Below are 23,156 nucleotides of genomic sequence, written 5' to 3'. Positions count from 1 at the left end.
TTGTGGTTTTGAACATATTATATTTCATTTTTCATCTTGGTATATTACTTGTATTTGGTTACCATTTTTGGTGGTTGTTCCATAGTTTGTAATACATGTTTACAACTAACCCAAACCCACTAAAAATGGTATTCTACTTCATGGGTAGCATGACTGTAAAATCTTAATTTCTCCTTCTTATATTCATGTTATTGCATTTATTTCACATACACTTATACATAATTGAATATATGCTTGCTATTATGATTTTTGATAAACTTTTCTATTAGGTCATTTAGGAAGGGGAAAAGGAAAGATTTTGTTTTACCATCCATTATTTTTCTGTGGCAATCTACTTTCGTATATAGATCCAAGTTTCTGATTTACAATATTATTCTTCCCTCTAAATGCAAAATTTCCTTTAACATTTCATACCAGGAAAATCTATTGGCAGCAAACTCTCTCTTGCTCTTTTTAAAAATCTTTTTAGTTGTCTTTCATTTTTGAATAATTATATCAGAGTACAGAATTTTAGGCTAATGGGGTTTTTTCTCAACACTTTTAATTGTTTTACTCCATTCTCTTCTTGCTTGTATTGTTTCAGAGGAGAAATTAGAGGTACAGTAGATCTTATTTTTGTTCTGCTATAGATAATGCCTCTCCAGACTTCTTTTGGGATTTTTTTCTTTATCTTTGCTCTTATGTGTTTGGAAAAGGGTGTGCCCAGGTGTACTCTTTTGATTTCTGTTTTATTTAACTTTAGCATTTGTACTCTTCGCTGTTCTCTGGCTTTCTGAATCAGATTCACTTGGATTTGGGAAATTCTCAGTCATTGCTTCAGATATTCTGTTCCTTTTTCTTCTTGTTATTCTATAATTTGCATATTTTGTTGTTGTCCAAGAGTCCTTTTTTCATTCTTTGTTATTTTTTTCCCCTTTGGAGATTTTTACTGGTACACCATCAAGCAGAGAGTCTTTCCTTAACCATTTCTAGTTCTTTTGCCATCAAAAGCAATCTTTGTTTTTATTATTATTCATTGTCTCTCTAGCATTTTAAAATCTTTGATTCTTTGGATCTCCAGGTCTCTCTTGTCTGCTCTTGCATGCTGTGTGCTTGATTCATTAGAACTGTTAGTATGTTAGTAGTAATTGTTTTAACTCCTTTTCTGGTGGTTATCACATCCTTGTTATGCTCTCAGTTCTGATGCTTGTTCTGTCTCTCCAGTCTGTGGTTTTCCCTTTTAGTGTGCCTTGTAATATTCTCTGATAGCCAGACACAATGTACTGAATAGAAAGCACTGCTGTAAATAGGACTTTCGTAATGTGACCGTGGGTTGTGTGGGGATAGGGAACATTGTGATCAGGTCTCAACCTTTCACTGAGTCTGTCTCTGCTCTGTGAACTTCACAACTGCTTTTTAGGTTTTTTTCCAGCTGTTTTTTATGGAGCAAGCTGGCTAAAACTGTCTGGACTTGAGTATATCTTTTTTCCTAGGTGAGGCAGCCTCTGATAAAACTCACAAAAGGTTAGGCTCTGGTTACTACTTTTTCCTGATGGCAGACTTCATATCAGGAGAATAACAGTGTGCTGTCATGTAGAGCTCCTTCCCCCAGAAGCAAAAGGGATATTTTTTCTCCAACAAGTTTTGTGAGAATCCATCAAGTTCCTGAAAGTAAAATTCACCTAAGTGTGGGCACAGTGCTGTGATAGCTACCCCAGAGTTTTTAGCTTCTCTTCTTGATCATGTCTAGGTTAGGGTGCTCAAGTTTGGTTTAGGTTCCTCTACTCAAGCTATAGTGTCTATGGCAGTTTCTGTCCTGGGAAGTTGTGACTCACTGTATCTACTGATCTCTAGTAAATTCCTAGTGACTTGACTAGTGACCTTACTTACCTCTCTGAAGGATCTTTAGAAGCATTCTTATTTCTGTTTTTCCAAATTCTACTCAGTGTTAGGAAAAAGTGGTAATATCTAAACTCCGTACCCATGGAACACATCCCATATTAATTTATTTTCTTTTACCACCTTTATGCAGTCATGTAGAGGCAAGACATGCAGAGAGAAAGGCATAAACATATTTGGCAGAGATAGGTGGTAGATTTAATTAGGGTCATGAGAGAGTGATGTCAATGATGATGACATCTGTCATAATAATTCTAAAGAAAAGAACAAGGTTTTCCAGATGGAAAGCATAATAACGTCTATGGCAAGGGTGCAGGACAGAAGATTCTTTCTGGAAAATATTCTAATTTTGACTTCAGAGGTAGCTCTCAAAGATTTTGTGTGTGAGTTATAGTCAATGAGCTACACCAGCACAGTTGAAAAATCTCCTTTTACAAGTCAATATTTTACTTTCTGGATCATAATATAGTATTCTGTGATTTTAACAATTTCTACAATTATGAATAACATAGTTATATTGTGTTTTTATGACCAGAAAAGCCATCACTTGTATTTAAGTTGAACCATAATTGTTACAACTTCTGTTTTCATTTTTCTTCTAAAAATCTTAAAAGTGGAAGCCTTTCCAGGATGACTGGGCTTGGGACACAGAGCTTGTACCTCATAGAGAAGCATCAAAAGATACCAGGAAGCAACGTGAGACTCACAGGGATCACAGCCAGGTTTCCTTTGGCTAAGATCAATGGAGACAGAGGGGTGCTAGCTCATGGACACAGGCTAGAACAGGTCTGCTTCTGAGTTAGCCCCTCCTGGTATCCTATGGCTTGAATGTTTGTGTCCCCCTGAAGCTCACACACTAAAGCACAATCACCAATGCAATAGTGTTAACAGGTGTGACCCTGAGAAGGCAATTAGGGCAGATTATGAAGGGGATTAGTGCCCTTTTATAAAAGGGAATTATCAGCATCTTTAGTTATATGAGAGCTCAAAAAGAAGGCACCACCGATGAGGCTAACAGTGAGCCTCATCAGATACTGAATCTTTTGCTGTCTTTTACTTTCCAGCCTCTAGAATTATGAGCAATGACTTTCTGTTCTTTATAAATCACTCAGTCTGAAGTATTTTGTTATAAGCAGTCCAAAAAGAACGAGACACTGCATGACCCAGGTTCTTGGGGGAATGCATGAGTTCTTAGGCGTTCCACTTTCTAAACCAGTCTATGTCTCTGCTTGTGGGTAGGAAATATATTAGTTGCATAATTAGTCCACGAATCATTGAGAACAGATTGGTATGAGACAATAGGAGGGATGCTCTCTAGAATGGGAAATGCCTTTAATACAGTGAGACTGATATTCAGTTAAAAATAAATCATAAAGTTATTTTCAGGGCCTACATCAACCCAGAGCTGTATCTGTTCACCTACATCAAGACACAAAAGGAGCATATCGCATGAGGAGAAATTCTCAGCAGCACATAATACACATAATGCATATAATGCAAAACAAAATAGCAGACAGAACCATAGAGGATGATCACTTATTGCATCTGCCTTCCTTAAGAATGGTCCACCTGATGCTAATGGGAATTGCTCATCCTAGAAAAGAAAACATTACTCCTCAGGGGTAGCCCCCCCCCCCCCTTTAGCACTCATGTCCACTTGTCTCTTGCACAGTTCGCCTGCGGTGCCATTTGCACCCGCAGATGGCCTAAAGAGGTGCTAGAGAGCAGCAATGTGCTGAGAGTAAAGAGAAGCAGCCTGTGTTTGTGCAGACCTGGAGCTGAGGGCTGAGGTAGGGTTGCCTTGGAGGGGAGGTTTTGCATGTGCCAAGCATAGGGAACGTCTCCTGAGAAGGACTTGAGGCAAAACCTTCCTGGGGTGTGGGGAATACTGCACTCCAAGAGGAGTGTGGTATGTTATGGGGCAGCAAGGGATAAGCCTGGAAAAGCTCTTTAACAAGTTCATTAAAAGTCTTGTGTATGGGGTAGGAGTCCTACAAGGGCATGAAGGTTTTGAAGAGTGTGGAAGGAAGTGCCGTGATGAGACTTGCATTCCAGAGTGGAATTATGTGGATTACAGAACTGCAGGACAGAGGTCTGGGGATTTAGCTCAGTGGCATAAGCCCCTGCCTGGCAAGCATGAGGTCATGAGTTCAGATTCCTGTACAAAAAAAAAAAAAAGAATTGCAGGACTTAGGGAGTCTGATTAGCAGACTGTGGCTGTCTGTGAAGTATTAGTAAAAAGCAGGGTCCCTGCACTCAAATATACAGTACACCATGAGTCATTTGCATAATGGAGTGAGGTTAGTATTTGATAGAAGCAGGTACACAGCTTGAGAATCTCTAATTCTATTCCATCTTTAAAATGTTGCAGCTCTATGCTATTCTGATGTCAAGGGTGATACTATATTCTGAGCCTCTGGCACAGTGAAAAGGAAAAACTAGAAAACAGCTCAACGTTGGTGGGTAGAGTGGTGAGACATCTGTAGAGACACATCGAGCACTGTCTACAGGTCAGGGAGATGAGCTACAGATGTGACAAGATCATGGAAATGGATCTCAAGTGCACAATTTTAAAGATGAGGTCCGAAAGATAACATCAGATGTGCTAGGACCTGTGTAAACTAGAAAAATGGCTAAAATAACAACATAGAGTTTTAAGGAATATGCATAAATTATTTTCCAGTATTGGTGGGAGGTTGAACCCGGGGAATACCGTGCTACAAGCCTAACTTTCTAAACTTTTGAGACAGGGTATCACTAAGTTGCCCAGGCTGGTTTTGAGCTTGCAATCTTCCTGTCCTGAGATAAGCGTGTTCCACCATTCCCCACCTGTAATTTATACTCTAGTAAATAGTAAAATTGTAGATAAGGATTTCAAGAGAAGGATGAACAGGAATCTAGGACAATGCTAACTTGGTGGGGAAAACATGATAGAATGACACAGAGGGACCACAGGATGAGCCTAGGTCATCACCAAGTCCTAGGCTTTGTTATGAGTGATTAATCTTGGCATTTATACATTATCCAAGGTAGATACAGCTTTAAATCACAAATATAAGAAGTCCATGTATTAATGATTGGTGGGGAAGCAGATAGTGATGTAGGTGAAGGGATTGGAATGTGGAGAGGCCAGAACAGATTAAAAGCCCCAGCCAGAAGGAGCTAAAATACCTAGAGGAAAGAGTTTGGAGTTAGGGGACAAGGGTCAGAGATGGCACAGATGGGGAGCTCAAGATAAGGATCCATTCTGATGGCCTATGTCAGCCAATGGAATCAAGCATTTGTTCTTGGTACTACCCTGAAACGCTCTTGGAGAGAAATTGAGCCAGATTGTCACAGTGCATTTCAAGGGCAGTCTTCACCTTGAGGACAAAGGAACTGAATTAGGTGTCAATCCCCCGCTGCTAACCGGAACTGGAGCAACAGCCTGCACCCTTGTTCAGTGTGCATGTCAGGCTGGGAGCAATGCAGTCTCCTGCATCTCAGCAGCTGAGTAAGAGTCCCACTCCCAGCATACTCACAGCTTGATGATGTCTGATCCAAACACGTGAACCAATATATAACACGTGGTCTTCAGGTAGAGCTTTCCTAAGAGACACAAAGAAGGGAAAAATAGAATATTTTTTATTGTGACAAATTTAAATATTAGTTAAGCATGATTTTAAACATGAGTTAATGAGCAACTAAGGTTGAGTGGTTAATGATTGATTTCAGTGTTTAATTTTAAGGGTTTGGTAATTTTACAGTTAACATATCTATTAAATATCATTTCTGTCTATGTGATTTTCACTTTTCTATATGTGCTAAATATCTCCACTTTATTATAAAATTATAGTTACATTTTGAGTTTTTCTTTTCTTTTTTTGTTTTTTACAGCAGGGAATATCTGAATGCTGGCTGAGATTTCATTTGAAGTTGAAAGAAACAAATTGTGTTAAATAATCTGGAATGTGGAAATATTCTTTGCTGATATTCATTTTGGGGACAACACTTCATCTTGACTAGTTTTTGCTGTCATTATCACAAAGATAAAAGAAGACCAAATGTTGCAGGTGCCTCTACTACCATCTGTATCAGAGAACAAATGTGAATAATACACAATTATACCCATGAAGAAAACACATCAGAGAACACAGATGCACACTTACGGTTTATATCTAGATATCCCCTCCCAGCCCCATGCACTCATAGGGAGGGCTTTTAGGAGGTGACTGTGATGCTCATCAGTGGAGTAATCTATTGATGGGTTTGTAGCTAAATACAATGTTGGGAGGTAAAGTCTGAACAAAGGAGGTGGGTTAATGGGGAGGGGCATGGACTCAGACATCTCTCTCTGCCTCTTTCCCCCCTTGATCTCTATCTGCTTCCTGCTTGCCATGCCATGGACTGCTTTCCCTCTTCTATGTGCTTTTTTTTCCTTGGAGCCAGGGAACTATGGACTGAAACCTGTACAACTGTGAGCTAGAATAAAGTTCTCTTCCCTTAACTTGTGGATGTCAGGTATTTCATCCCAGCAATGAGAAAATAATTATAATACATGCAACACACATGCATCCACAAGGAGAATAATTTACTTCAGAGAACATAGGAGCATGCCACATAAATATGCACATCCATTAAGAGAATAATATCCTCCAGTCTTCTGATCACAAAGAAATTCCGTGAACTTGTCATCACCACAGTGTCAACTGCTAACTCCAGTCCTGCTTTTTCGCTGGCTGAATCTCCTATGGAATGCTGTTGGCTCCACAGTAGACTTAGCATAGACAGGGTCAGATGCATTGTCCTTGGAAGAGATGGAACCCTGACTAAGGAGAATTTATCTTGTCTTGCTGCATCACAAGCAGACAACCTAGGCCTTTCCTGGAAACTGAGGGAGGAAATAGCAGAATAAATACAGTGAACTTTCCCTGAAACTTTGCTTTTAGTTTATGGTAAGTAATACTAAATGTTATTTTATATTCAAATAGATATGATTATACGATTTTTTAACAATAAAGCATGAAACTCCAAATACGTTGTGCTCTTGAGGAAGGCAATTAAACTGTCCCCACATTACTACTGACCTCAGTGAAGTTAATAGTTTTAAGGGAATACTGTGAATATCTGCATGATGATAAATTAGATCATCTAGATAAAATCAAAAATTCCTAGAAAGACAGAAAATGTCAAAATTGACTAAAAAATAAATAATTTGAATAGGTATGCAACAAGTAGAAAGATTGAACTAGGAATTTAAAAAAGATGCTCCAAAGAAAAGCCCAGGACCAGATGCCTTCGTTGGTGAATTTTATCAAAAAGAATTAAAACCAGTTCTAATTAAATGCTTCTAAGAAATGGAATTGGCCAAGGAGGAAGGACTATTTCTGAATTTGTTCCTTGAGGCTAGCATTACCCTGCTCACAAACACCCTTAATGAAGTAAAAGCCAACTGAATCTAGAAATATAGACGAAGTTGTACGATATGCAACTGAGATTTATCTCCAAAAATGTGAGAATTTTTTAACATCTGAAAATTGACCTATGTGTTACATCAGCTGAATAAATGACAAAAAACATTGATCATCTGATAAATGAAGAAGCTACTCAACAAAAGAATATACCTCTTTGTGATCAAAAGACCCTTCCCAAAATAAAACAAATTTAAAAAATGAGGAATAATAGGGAACTTCCTCAGCATCATAAAATTATTTACAAAAGCCCCACAGCTGATGTGATAATGGCAAATGATTGAATTCTCTCTCCCCAAGACAAAAATATCTTCTCTTAATATTGTATTAGAAGTTTTAGCCAGGATAATTAAGTAAGAAAAAGAAATAAATGCATTCAAATTGGAAAGGAGAATCAATTAAAAAAATAAAAAAATAATAAATGAGTTGAGCAAAATTGCAGAATACAAAAGCAATAATGCAAAATCTTATCATATTTTATACAACAAAATGAGTGAATAAAAACAGAATTCAGAAACATGATTCCAATTATAATATCATCAAAAATTCAATACTTAGGAGAAATTAAGTCAAAAAGTGCCACCTATTTTTTGAAACTACACTGTTAAAAGAAGTTGAAGAAACAGAAATAAATGGAAAGTCAGCTTATGTTTATGGGTTGGCATATTTAGTGTGGATTAAATGAAAACATTGCCCATTTTGGTCCACAAGCCAATGGTTCTCTATCAAAATTGTAACTTCTTTGCAGAACTGATCAGCTGACCCTAACTTTCATAGGGAAATTCTAGTACTCAGAATACCTACAATAAAATTGAAAAATAGACAGAGGTTAGAGGAGTCATATTTCCCAGTAGTTGGGAAGAGGACAGGTGTCCTTGGACTGAATTCTATTGCTAGAATTACCAAACAGGCATATATTATATCAATATCTATATATCTATGGCATATATATGCTACATGCTATATATATGATATATATGATATATATATATGCCTTCACTGTCCTTGGAAGAGATGGGACCCTGACTGAGGAGAGTTTATCTTAGCCTAGATTTTGTCACTTGAACAACTACTTCTAAGATAAGAATGTGCAATATATTAACTAGTGTTGGTTTCTTACTTTTAAAAAAATTCTGTATGATTTCTATCTATCTTTCTGTTTTGCTTTTTAAAAAACATTTAAGAAAGCTAGGTGTTAAAGGATTCAGGAAATATCTGTATATTAGTGTATATACTATAGTATATTTCAGAAAATACCTTTGTACTAGTATACTATATATATATATATACACTATATTATATATACATATATATTATAAGGATTTCAGGAAATACAGTATAGCATATATATAATGTATGAAAATACCTGTATATTAGTAAGATATATGATATGATATATGCTAATATACAGGTATTTTCTGAAATATAGCATATATATATACACATATACATATACTAATAGATGGGCATTTCTTGAAATATAGTGCATATATTATATATATATACACACACACATATATACTAATATATGGGTATTTCCTGAAATCTTTTAACACCTAGCTTTTTAAAAATTCTTTTATATGTATATATATATGTATGTATATACTAATATACAGGTATTTCCTGAAATCCTTTAACACCTAGCTTTTAAAATTTTTTTTAAAAAACACATGCCCATTTGTATATTATGATATCTATGACACACAATTACACCCATGAAGAGAATACATCAGTGAACACAGATACATACACCTACGGTTTATATTTAGGTATCCTGCTAAAGCCTCATGCTTTGTTTAAATTAAACAGAAACAGTACCGTAAAAGGAACATTGCCCATAATGGTCGCATAAGTATGTTCAGAGCAACTGAATATTTTCAGGGTGTTAATGGCAATGTGTCTTTTATTGTAATTTTTAACTTGAATATTCACCATATGTTTTGACATCCCCCCCCCCCGTATCCTCAAGGTAAATGGTTGTAGGAGAAGACGGATGGACCCTTAGAAGTGTCAAAGATGTTTGTAGCAAGATCTGTCTTGGTTTGTGAGAGTATCCTATCCTACTAACTCTAATTTCAGGGGATTAATAACAGTTGGAGGATTCGTACTGAGGTTGATAAAACAAATTCAGTATGTCTCATTCTGTTTACCTACTGGTAATTAATACACTAATATACAGGTATTCCCTGAAATCCTTTAACATCTAGCTTTTTTCCCAATTTTTTTTATTTTATAAAGAAAAGCAGAAAAAAGAAATCATACAGGTAAGAAAGTAAGTAAAAAACTAGTTAATATATTGCACTTTGTTATCTTAGAAGTATTGTTCAAGTTATAAGATCTAGACATAAAAAGATCAATCAATGACAGCACAAACTGTTCTTTTGCTGAATTAACAGAGATTAGTAGTATAGTTACTACATACATATAATATTTTCCTTTTTTTCCCTCTCCTTTTCCCTATGTCAGTTGTTCTTTCCTTTTAGTCATTTTCTTTCTCTTTCATTATTACAATATCTATTGTACATTTTTTATTTTATTACTGTTTCATTTTACTATTATTATTATTATTGATCATTATTTTACACTAGGGAGACAATATGATATTCACAAATGTGAGTCTGATTTATTTCACTTATAACACCTAGCTTTTTAAAATGAGCAACTCAAGTGTAATTGAAAAATAATAAATATTCAACTATAAATACAAGAGAAGCTTGTACATAGATTTTAAACACAACACTAAAATGACATAGACAAATTAAAAATTGTGCAAAGTGTCTAAGTAGGTATCTTTCTCAAGAAAGATAGGCTTTGTCACATAAAAGATGAACCAAGAAGTAAGCCCACCCTGTGAATCAGCACAGTGTGTGGGCTGTCATCGGTACAGCCTAGTCCCAGCCCCTTTCGGCACACGGGCTGGAAAACAAGACTAGCCAACGCCCGCCCTGTAAGCAACCAGCTGATGTGGAGAAACACAGGCTGCGATGTTAGCTATTCAGGTGAAATGCAACTCGATGCTTGTGGTGTTTGGTGTTTCACTGACTTTGCAGGTCTAGGGCCAGTGGTCTGATTATCTATTCAGAAGAGGATCTCTTTCTCAAAGTGTAGCCATTGTTGATTTCCTATTGCCTTGTTTTGAAGTCCTGTATCATTTCCATTGTTTTGTTGGGTTGGGTTTTATTCTGTTTTGCTTTGTTTGATTTTGTTATATCTGATGGCATGGGCAGCTATTTCAAAGATAGTAAGATATATTATGGTAGGCATTTTGGATTTACTATTGTCTGGTTTTGAAAACCTTTATTGCATTCATTGTTTTGTTTTTAGTGGTCTATTCTGTTTTGTTTTGTTTGATTTTTACTATGTCTGACGGTATCTGCAGCCATTTTTTTGTTTGTTTTTGTCTTTTTGAGACAGGGTCTCCCTGTGCAGTTCAGGCTGGGCTTGAGCTCACTTTGTAGCCTAGGCTGGTCTTCAACTGGCAATGATCCTTCTGCCTCAGTGTCCCAAGTGCTGGGATTACAGGCATAGTGCCACCACGCTCAGCTTCTGCAGCCATTTTGAAGACAACAAGAGGCATTATGGTAACCACTGTTGATTTTGAATTGTTTTGAAGTTCTGTGTCACTTACACTGGGTTGTTTTGATTTGCTTTATTCTGTTTTATTTTGCTTAGTTTTATTCTCTTTAAAAGAAAAAAAAGATGGAAAGATGCTGAATATCACCAGCTATCAAGGAAATTCAAATCCTAACAAAGAGAAGCTATAACTTCATACTTACTATTATATGCTCTAATGAAAGAAATAATGTGTTGATACTGGAGAATTTTTTTTTCATTCTGTTTGTAGACTACGTTTTCTTTATCCACGGAGTGCCCCTCTTAAGCCACACGATTGTGCAGAGTGTCAAGGAGCTGCAGGGTTACAGGACTCAGAGACCCAAATTCCTGCACAAATCACTGTCCTCTGGCCATGGGGAAGTGCTTCCCTTCTGTGAACTTCAGTTTCCTTATCTGACAAATGCAAAAATGATATTTAGTTCCCTTCACATAGTATCTTAAATGCTTAGCAAATTCTGTAAAAGTGAAGGGGAAAGGCAGCTTGGATGTGAGTTGAAAGTATTGCCGATGTAAAATCAGCTTAGCCTGGAGCAGAGTAATTTAAAAACCAACGTTAGAGAGTTCTTTGGTTAACTTGCATAACTGGCTGAAGGAAGAGAACATTTATGTCATTTTTGGTAAAGTAAGGGTTATACAAGCAATATGTGTTTCTTAGAATTCTGTTTTACTCAAGTCGCAGTGAAGGGCTGCAGGGTTCAACTCACTCTCAGAGCAGGGTCATTTGAAATATCCTTTCCTCTAAGGCTGCTGTCATTGCTTGCTTGAAAGGCCCCTGGAGCAATGGTGGATGGACATGGAGATAGCCCTCTGAGAACTAAATCCTAAAACCCTGTTTCCCTGAAAACAAGAGCTTACCAGAAAATAATCCACCTTGAAAAATAGAGGTGAAAAATGCCAGGACCAGTCAGCCTGTTCTTGGTTTACCTGCCTTGTAGGGTAAACACCAAGCGAGATTGGGACTAGCTTATTTCATCTGTAGTTTCCAAGGCTGATTATCTGAATATCTGAATGATACGAATATCCCAGTCAGCCAAAAGCAGAAGGAAACCTGACAGTCATGATATAACAGAAGAAAAGCTTTTTTGCATTAACATTGTTGTAACCCCTTCTTTAAATGATAGCAAAATATAAATCAATCCATGGCAAGGTTCTATCATCCAAAGTACTGTTGGTGCCTTTGTCTCAGAAAATTTATGTTTAGTTTTAAAAGGCTAAAAGTATATTTAAAAATAAAAACATTTGCTGTGGTTTGCATGTGCCCCCACAAGTTCCTGTGGTGAAATGTAACAGAATTGGGAGGTGGGGTCTAAGAACAGGTGGTCGCTCTCATAAATGGATTAATGTTATCACTGTAGATGTGATTACTGCCAGAGTGGTGGTGACAAAGGCTAGTTTGGCCCCCTCTTGCTTTCCCACTCCAGAATTTTGTCCATCTGTCCTCTGCCTCCAGATGCCATAGATGAAGGCCTTTGCCATGGGCTGGCACCATACTCTGAGTCTTCCCAGCCTCCAGAACTGTGAGTGAATACATTTCTGTTCATTCTAAATTACTTAATCTGATTTTTGGGAAGATAGTGGGGCACTGAGTAGCAGAGGAAGAGCCTCTCTGAGATTTGGTGTCTGGATATTGGAAAATAGCAACATGAGGAAGAAAAGCAGGAGCAAAATGAGTCCCTTGGACCAGGAAGGATCTGAAGTGAGAATTGAAGCCCACAGGGAGAGCAAAAAGGGAAATTTCAACGATGAAGGAGCAGATGGCAGGCAGCACCTTCTTCCTGAGCCTGGACTCACTGCTTGGAAAAGGTGAGTTGAACATACCCACATATGGTGACTGCTGACCATCCCAGAGGGCCCCACAGAGAAATGCACCAGTGGAGGGAGTGGTGGCTGTGGAGGGCCACAGTAGTTAGTGATGGTACAGGGATGCAAACATCTGATAGGAGTGGGTGCCATCTTGTAGAGGGCCAGTTGAGTTCAGAACTCAGTACAATTGCTGATTCCATCTGGTGGCCCCCAAACTGAGTCAAAGTTCATAGAAGGTACATTGACTTCTGCAAGTTGACTGAGTCTGGTTTCAGTCTCATGGCCAGAAATTAGCCTGAACTTTATGGGGAAGAAAGGTTCGGGCTCAGTGGGATTATCTACTACTCACTGTAAAGCTCTTGCTGGCTTGCTGGGATTAATCAACATGGTTATGGACTCTGCCTATGTTGTCCACCAGTGAGTGCAGCAGAGACACACCTTGAAGTGGAACAATTTTTTTCTCTTTCTCATTTTTTTTGTTTTTGTTTTTCTTCATTGCTTGTTCTTGATCTATATGAGTGTAAACACGGCTTCTAGTTTCATGGTTTTTTTTTTTTTTTGGTGTGGTTGCTGCTCTGATCTCTTCTTTTTATTTTTCTCTTCCCTCTTTTCTCCTGTATTCTGGCTCAGTTTCCCAAAGTTTGCGTGGTCTTCCTTTGTCCTCTAGTCCTGTTTCTAACCTCTTCCTCTTCTTCTATTTCTCTATTTTCTCCCTAAGGTCTTTTAAATTTTCTTCCCTGAGAGTAAAATCATCATATTTAGGGATTATTTACTGCATACAATTTTCTGGTTTGTTTTAAAATTTTTATATAAGCACAAATCTAGTTCATACAGTTAAAGGTAGCAAATTAACAGTTATCTCATTTTGTCATTTTCTAGGTGTTTGATGCTATTGTTATTGCTGGTTATACTGCTTCAGCCAAGGTGAAATAATTGTTCTAACCAGTTGTTCTCTCTATTACACTAACATTGAGATTGCCTCAGAGTGCAGTATTTCAAGCCCTAAAAGAACACAACCTCTAACCCAGATTGATGTACATCACAAGTAATGTATCTTTCAAAGTTGATGGAGAAGTAAGATACTTGCATGATAAAGAACATCTGAAGAAATACATGTACATCAAACTAGTACTCCAAAATGTTCTGAAAGACATTCTAGAAATAAGTACTACAACTCCATAAACCCCAACTGAAGGTATCTACCAGCTAAAGAAAATAGCAGAAAAAAGGGGCTAATAACATGACAGAAATAAATCAGTATGTATCATTGATAGCCATCAATGTTAACACCTTAATTCACATATCAAAAGACAAACACTGGCACAGTAGATCAAGAAGCAAGATTCAGCAATATGTTCTATATGAGAAATACATTTGATTCAAAAACAAATTCATTGGCTGAAAGTCAAAGGATGGAAAACAATACTTCATGGGATAGAAAGCCAGAAAAAAATGAGAAATTGATATTATATTTGCAGATAAAGTGGATTTCAAGCCAAGAATGAATAAGATAGACAAAGATCACCACATCCTTGCAAAAGTAACACTTCAAGAGGAAGAAATAACAATCATGAATATACATATGTGCCAAGTACCAGTGCACACAGTTAGATAAACAAATATAAATGGACATGTAAAAGCACAAAGTACTAATACAATTGTATCAGGGAATCTCAATATCCCACTGCCACAAATAGGTCAGCTAGACAAAAAAATCAACAAAGAACTGAACCAAACTATTTTTTTTGTTTTTGTTTTTAATTTTTAAAAAAATTTTATTTAAAGAATGACTAAACAAAACATAAAATCAGTAGAAATAATGTATACTTTCAAAGAAAAAAATAAACAGTAAGGAATCACTAGTTGATGATTACAGATTGTCCTCTTACAAATAGTTATTCAAGATACTAAAGTGGAGCATATAGAATGGGGATTCAAACACTGAGACTACAAGCAGTTCTGTTCAACTATCCAACAAAAACTTAGAAATATGGTTATCACTCCTATACACTTATACATGCAGTTATCCATATCTTCAATTATGTTGAGATTGAACAAACCCAAGCAGGCTAATATCACTCTGAACAAAAATAATACTAATGCTGGGTTTCACATTATGACACTCCAGGATCAGCACTAGGTACTTAGTGTCTCTTTTTCTTCAAAGTATTTGTTCATTTCATCGTGTGTCATAAGATCAGTTCTCAAAAACTGTTTATAGGTTCTACACATGCATGAGTCTTAACATGTATTTCTATTCTTTCTATATTAGAGGGAGAAACAAAACAAAGCAAGACAAAACAAAACATATTCCTATAGACACATGAAATGAAAAAGACATATAAGACCATTGTACAAGGAGTTCTACCATAGTTCCTGTGTTGTCTCTTGTTATCTTCAATAGAATTGGCTATATACCAGACATATTATAATTGAATATATCAGTACATATCAGTATTAATAAAAACAGAACTTTGTATTTAGTACAAAACTTAAAAAAACATGCAGTAATCAAACCAGAATGTGTATTGTAGTGAGTCTTGTCATCTTCAGTATAGTTGCCTATATTTTCAGACTTGATACTATCAGTCATATCAGTTTTAAATAAAATTTGTCAATACCAAACAGCAATCAAAAAAACCAGATTTAACTGAGACCAGTCATGATCAAACAGTATAAGTCATACAGGGCTGCATATTAAGGTAATAGGAAATTAAAGATGATTACTGTGCTATATCCTGATGTTTTTGGGATAGCTGTCTGTGCCCTCAAATCTAATGCGAATAGACAAACTGGAACAGAATAAAATCTATATAAGCAGAGTGGTGTGAGTAATGTGGGTTTTAAATCCTGATACATTATTAACAATATCTTCATCCATCTTTTTAAAGACTCTCCCCTTTCACTTCCCCAAGTTACACTGTGCATTTTTGGGTCTAACCAGGACCCTTGGTTTTAAATTGGTGAGGGGGAATCTTTTTACCTAAGTGTTTCCAAATCTTCTCTCTGCTGGACTTGATCTTTAATTGTACTCCTTTACCTATTAAAACTTGTTTTTCCAACCTATCCACAAATTCTGGTCTAGTTGCCCCTATTACTCTCTGGTTCTCTGTCACATAGAGCATTGTTTTCTCATATTTGATTCTCAGTCCATGTACTCTTTTTCATGTTAATTATATTTCCTATAAATAGCATCTCGGTGGATCCTACTTCCTGATCTACTCTACGTGTGGTTCTTTTTTTTTTTAATTTAGTGTATCAAGACAATCTATATTAGAGATTATAACGAACCTTCTCTGCCTCATTTCTGTTGTGCTCTTTTTTTGCCATCAGTTGTCTGCTTGTCTTCATTCTGTTTTCTGCTCCACTCATTGAGGCCTCTCTGCCACTGTTCCTGGAATCCTAGTATTTTTCTCTCTTTCTAGAATGCTCTGCAGTATTCTCTGTAGAGTTGGATTGGTGGTTGCGAATTTCTCAAGTTCCTCTTTGTCTTGGAAGCATCTTGTTTCTCCATTAATTTCTAGAGAGACTTTTATCAGGGTACATCAATTTGGGCTGGAGGTTATTTTCTTTCAGGGCTTGGACTATTTTGCTCCAGGCTCTTACTGATGGTTTGTATGGAGAAGTCGCCATTATTCGGATGGGCCTTCCTTTATAGGTGATCTGTTTCTTGTCCCTAACAGCTTTTAATATTCTGTTCTTGTATTGAATTTCTGGGATCTTCATTATTGTATGCCTGGATGTAGCTCTGTTTTGGTTGCAGGTGGCTGGAGCTCTGTATGCCTCATACATCTAAATATTACTTCCTTTTCCTATGTTTGGGAAGTTTTCTTTAATTATTTCTGTAAATAGCCTTTGTAGTTCCTTTGTTTGTACCCCTGCTTTTTCATTCACATTCTTTATTCTCAAGTTATAGATCCTCTTGTCGTCTTCTAGTCTTTGTATTGTTACTGGTTGTTTCCTTGTTATTTTAAAAAATTTTTCCTTTCCATAATCCCACATTGCAAACCTGTCCTCCAGTTTGGATAATCTATCCTTAGTTTCTTTCAAGCAGTTTTGCCATCTTTCCATAGAGTTTTAAATTTCCTGGTAATCTCTTTGAATCTGCTTCATGTATTCTATAATTTCTTTATATTCTTCATCAAATGGTTCTCTCCTTTGTTTGAGTTCCTCCATTCTTCTATCTGTGTCTTTTTGAAGGGTGCTTAGCATCTCTTTTATTAACCTTCCTATATCTTGCTTTACTTGGCTAAATATTTCACTTTTGAACTCATCTATGGGGTCCTGAAGATATCTCTTTATGTTCACTGGTGCTGTGTCTGATATTGCATATTTGCTGTCCTTATTCTCCTTTGTATTTACCTGTCCTGGGTCAATGTTCTCAGGGTTGGGATCTGGGTAATTTTTCTTGTTGCTTCCTCTTCCCATCTTTTTTGTTTCTTCCAGGAGGCCCCAGTTTCTTTCTCTGTTGGTTACAATTCTTCTAAAGCATGCTGGCTAGGTGATCCTGCCCACTACAGTGTGTTAGTGAGTTGCAAACAGGGGCAGCATATGCTGCCCCTTTCATCAGTCAATCTGCTGAGGCCTTCACTGTGTTAGTGTATGCTGGCGCTATAGGGAATTGATTTCAGATAACCTATTGGGTCTCAGCCAGGTCATGTGACCCAGGATTAGTTCACTCCACCAATCCCATTCGGGAAGGGAACAACTGACTGAAGTCACTGCTGCTCCTTATTCTTGCCAGTCCTTCCTGGTCACAGAATGTCATCTGTTGGAGCCCTTTTTTCTGTGGAACAGTTTTATTCCCATCATTCACCACAGGTCAATGCAGATTCCTTGCTAGCTCAGCTCTCCGTTCCGCTCGCTGACCCCCGATCTCAGTGTGACTGTGCCTCCAGCGATTCAAAGCAGCGGGATTTCGGACTGCTCCTTAAGTCACTGCCCCATGAATTCAGGCACTGCAGTGGAGCACTGAACCTTTAGCTATTCCAGTAGTAGCATTGGGACTGTATGTTTGATTGGTTCTTCTCACCTTAGTTTCTTCTTGGGATGAGAGAATTCATCTCCCTCTGCTCGGGAGTCCCCACGCTGTATTATGTTGAATTCTAAATTGACTATCTCAGGGAGCCTTTGTAACCTGCTGTTATCTATCCACCATCTTTGCTCAAAATGGACAAATAGAGCCTTTTTCTACTGACCAACCTGGATATCCTCACGATTCATGGAGCACTGAGTAGACAAGGTGAAGAATAGACAGAGCAAGCCAGGCGTGGTGGTGCCCTGCTGTAATCCCAACACTCAGGAGCTGAACCAAACTTTTAAAGAAATGAATTTAGCAGATGCCTACAGAGTGTTCTTTTCTACAACATCAGAGCACATCTTTTCAGCTGCACACAGGATGTTTTCCAAAATACTAGCTCAAAGAACATGCTTAAGTAAATGTAAAGGAATTGGAATTATGCCATGCATATTATCGGACCATATCACAATGAAATTGGAAATCAATGGCAAAAGAAACCTCAGAAACTTCATAAACACATGGACATTAAATAACACCCTCCTGAGCAACCAGCAGACCAAAGACAAAATTAAAATCGAAATTAGACAGTTCCTACAATTAAATGATAATGTCAATACGACACACTGGAATATGGGACATAAGGAAAGCAGTTCTATAAGAAAAATTTACAGCAGGGAATACCCATATCAGGAAAACAGAAAGAGCCCAAAAAACAATTTAAGTTTGAACCCGAAGCTTCTACTAAAAGAAGAGCAAGTCAAACACAAACACATACAAGGGAGGAAATTATAAAAATTAGAACAGAAGCTAATGCAATGAGGAGTAAGAAAACAATACAAAGAATCCTTGAATTGGGGCTGGGGATTTAGCTCAGCAGCGTAAGCACCTGTCTTGCAAGCAGGCAGTTGTGAGTTCAATCCCTGGTACCGATAAAAATGAAAAAGACAAAAAAAAAAAAAAAAAAAAGAATCCTTGAATTGAAGATTTAGTTCTTTAAAAGATTAAATAAAACCAACAAGTCCTTTGGCAACTTTACCAAGAAGAGGAAAGAAAGTACTCAAATTCTTGTAATTAGGAATTAAAAGGGTGAAACTACAAAGGATCCTGTAGAAATCTCAAAGATTATCTATATCTACTTTGAGAACTTGCATTCTTTTATTATTATAATTTTATAGAGTATAAAATTCAAAAACAGTGAAAAACAAACAAACAAACAAAAGCAACCTCTCAAAACAATAGTGATATAAGATTTCAAGACAAGATGATAGGAATTTAACAATGGTTGTTATGCTGCATATTGTTATCTTCAAAAGGGTAGCTCAAATTACCAGATATAGGCATGTAAAATCAACCAAACAATATGAGCTAAATAGAATTAGCACTACAATTATCTTGAACCAATAGAATTAGTATTATAATTATCTTAGTTATCTTGTGTCTATATGTATGTGTATACATATATATAATATAAATATACATAGTTGTATTTTTTCTTTTCCCTTTGTTGTTTTCTCCTTTTACCTGTCAGCTGTTTTCTTCCCTTTGAGCAGTTTTTATCCCTTTCACAATATCTATTGTGCCTTTTGGATCTAAAATTACACTTTAAGTTTTTTACACTATGGAGACAATTCAGTATTTACACATGCGAGTCTGATTTATTTCACTTACCAGTATGGTCTCAAATTACATCCATTTACCTATAAAAGCCTTGAGTTTATCCTTCTTTATAGCTGAGTGGTATTCCATTGTATAAAAACACCAAATCTTTTCCATCCATTCCATGGTTGATGGGCATTTGGGTCATTTCCAAGATCTGGCTATTACAAATTGTGTTTCTATAAACATGGGTGCACATCTATTGCTATGGTATAATGCTTTTAATTCTTTTGGGTGAATACCCACAAAAAGAATAGCTAGGTCAAATGGGACGTCTAATCTTAGTTTTACACTGATTTCCACCAGTCTACACTCCCACCAACACTCCGAACAGCCCCTCCATCAATGTTATTGGTTGATTTTGTGACATTGTCCATTCTTTCTGCAGTGAGAGGGAATCTCAGTGCTGTTTTTAATTTGTATTTCTTGAATGACCAACTTATATTTTAATGATAGAAAAATGCAGAATAAATAGGCAGATTCATAGATAAATATGAATTACCAAAGCCGAATCAAGAAGATATAAAAATTTTCAATGAACCAATATCAATCAATGATACTGAAAGTGTAATTAAAAACCTAGCAACAATGAGAAGTCCAGGCTCTGATGGATTCACACTGAATTCTACAACAAATTTAGAGAAGACCTAATACTCCTACTTCTTAAACTTCTTAATGAAATTGAAAGGGAAGCAATATTCCCAAATTTATTCCTGGAAGCAAACATTACCCTGACACCAAAACCAGAGAAGGATTGAACTAAGAAAGAGAACTATAGGTGAATCTCCCTAATGAATTCAGATGCAAAACTTCTCAATAAGATATTTACAAACAGAATGCAAGAATCATCAAGAAGATTGAACACTGTGACCAAGTAGGATATATTCCAGATATGCAGGGATGGTTCAACGTACATAAATCAATAAATGTGACACATTATGTTAACAGAGCCAAGGATAAAAACTATATGCTCATCTCAATAGATTCAGGAAAAGTATTCAATAAAATCCAATATCTACTCGTGATAAAAACCCTCCAGAAAATTGAAATAGATGGTTTTTATCTCAGTCTGCTGAAGGCCATCTATGATGAACCAACAGCCAAAATCAGTAAATGGGCAAAAACTGATAGCTATCATTCTAAAATCATGAACAAAACAAGAATATTTACTTTTTCTGCTCTTACTGAGCACAATTCTCAAACCTTAGAGCTATTACACAAGAGAAAGAAATAAAAGGAATAAAGATAGAAAAGGAAGAAGTTAAATTATTATCATTCATGGATGACATGATACTCTACACAGAAGACCCCAAGAACTCCATCAAAAAGCTTCTAGATTTAATAACCAATTTCAGCAGTAGAGTTGGATACAAAGTCAGTGCTCAAAAATCAGTAGGCTTTGTGTAAATGAATAGAAAACTTACAGAGAGAGAATTTGGGAAAATAACTTTTCATAATAGCATCCAAGATAATGAAATACTTGGGAATCTAACAAAAGACCTCTGTATGGAAAACTATAGTATTTTGGAAAAGGAAGTTGAAAAGTATATCGGAAACTGGAAAGATATCCCTTGCTCTTGTGTAAGAAGTACCAATATAATGACAATATCCATACTTTCAAAATTGTTACACAGATTTATTGAAGTCCCAATCAAGTGCAAAACAGCATATCTCACAGAATTAGAGAAAACATTCCTAAAATTCATTTGGAACCAGAAGAGACCTAGAATAACAAAGGCAATTCTTAGCAACAAATGCAAGACAGGGGACATCACAATCCCTGACTTGAAATTATACTGCAAAGCTACTATGATAAAAACAGCATGGCACTGGAAAAAAACAGACCTGAGAATAAATGGAATGGATTAGAAGATTCAGAAACAACTCCAAAACACACTTAGCCACCTTATCTTTGACAAAGGTTCCAAACACATTCACTGGAAGACAGCCTGTTTAATAAATGGTGCTGAAAAAACTTAACTTCCATGTGCCAAAGATTAAAATTATACCCAGATATTTCACAATGCAGTGAACTAGATTGGGAATGGATCAAAGATCTAAATACTAAAACAGAAACACTACAACTGCTTGAAGATTGAATAGGTAGAACTCTTGAAGACAATAGTGTAGACAAAGACTTTGTGAACAAAACCCCAATCACACATGAGGTCTCAAAAAAGATCAACAACTGGATCTTATCTTATTAAAAAGCTTTTGCACAGCAACAGAAACTACTGACAGAGTGAAGAAACAACCCACAGTGTGGGAAAACCTTTTTGTCAGATCCTCAGACAAAAGATTACTATCTAGACTATATAATGAGCTAAAAAAATTCCCCAAAGTTAAAGATCCAATCTAAAAATGGATGTCTGAAATCACAAGACAGTTCTCAGATGACTAAACAGAAATGGGAAATAAATATATGAAAAATGTTCACTATCATTTGTGATTCACAAAATGCAAATTAAAATAACACTGAGATTCCAACTAACCCCAGAAAGAATAACCATTCTCAAGAAATTAGCCAATAACAAATGCTGGTGGGGCTGTGTGAAAAAGTACTCTTCTTCACTGTCGGTGGGAATGTAGGCTGGTGTCACCACTCTAGAAATCAGTGTGGAGATTCTCCAGAAAACTAGGGTTAGAGGTCTCATGTTACCCAGGTATATTCCTTTTTTGGTAGCTTCCCAAAAGAATTTAAAGCATAATACCATAGCAATATATGCACAACCATGTTTGTAGCAGCATAATTTATAATAGCTGACTCTTGGAAACATTCTAAATGTTCATCAACTGGTGAACAGGTAAAGAAAGGAAAGAAACAAAAAATTAAAAATGACGAAAAAAGAAAGAAAAATGGAACAAATCTTCTGTAAATAAGGAGGGGAAGAGTTGTCAAAGGGAGGGAAGGAGGATGGGGATAAAGAGAATCGAGTTGTATCACATACAGGTACAAATTCCGTATAACAAATGTGATCATATGCATACCTAAAATGAAACAATAAAATAATTTTCACTAAGAAAAATATAAATTACCCTACCTGTGCTATTCTATTCTAGCTGCAGAAAATAGATGGAACCACTATCCTAGGTGAAGACTGTGCCATGGAGGTATGACTGTGCCCAGGAAGGCATGAGAGTTTAGTTTTTACAGATCTAAAGGATCAGACTTTAAATGACAAGAAAAAATAAAATTCAGCCATTCCAATGGGCAAAAGCGGGTGAAAAAGATCAGCTGAGCACCATATATTATGTGTACACACAAATATGTGCATATTTCACTTTGTAGGACATTTCACTTTGTAAGTCATCTTCATGTTTACTGTTAATTCTTTTCTTATTAGAAACATTTGAGAAAATGTTCATTTTTATCTTTGTTCTATGGGCAAAAAACTAAGGTGTAGAGAGTTTAAGATCCCAGGCATAGTAAGTAGTTCAGCTGAGATTGAAGTTTTGCTCCAGGAGTCAGTGTTACTGGTAGTGCACATCTCCACATGTGAGGACATTTTACCTGATGCCCTATCTACCTTGGGTAGAGCAGGTGTTTTATATATTACTATTAATGAGAAACTTGATGCACAGCGAGACCAATTAACCACATAATACATATTCTAGGCTCCGTGAGGTGCCTTCCTCCTGCCACCAGTGTAATTTTAAACTACCACATTGCACAAAGATAAGCTTTCTGCACAGGTGACCCAAGAAAGTGAAATTCTACTAAGATATGCAGGGCA

The 23,156-nt window shown here is 36.5% G+C and overlaps 1 protein-coding gene across 5 annotated transcripts in view; it reads right to left on the bottom strand.

The window, feature by feature from the left end:
* Positions 1 to 23,156, bottom strand: part of Aoah (acyloxyacyl hydrolase) — a 199,903-nt gene that overhangs the window by 148,492 nt on the left and 28,255 nt on the right. For all 5 annotated transcript variants that reach the window (XM_063233961.1, XM_063233963.1, XM_063233962.1 and 2 more), the window contains exon 3: positions 5,400 to 5,466. In XM_063233961.1, coding sequence (XP_063090031.1) covers positions 5,400 to 5,466 — 67 coding nt within the window. The remainder of the gene's footprint in view (positions 1 to 5,399; positions 5,467 to 23,156) is intronic.

Source organism: Cavia porcellus, unplaced genomic scaffold, assembly GCF_034190915.1.
Source record: "Cavia porcellus strain 051 isolate PalLab524CR breed Dunkin Hartley unplaced genomic scaffold, mCavPor4.1 scaffold_23, whole genome shotgun sequence".
Classification (NCBI taxonomy): Eukaryota; Metazoa; Chordata; class Mammalia; order Rodentia; family Caviidae; genus Cavia; species Cavia porcellus.
Note: the sequence above shows the minus strand (reverse complement) of the source record. Positions and strands in the feature narration are given on the sequence as shown.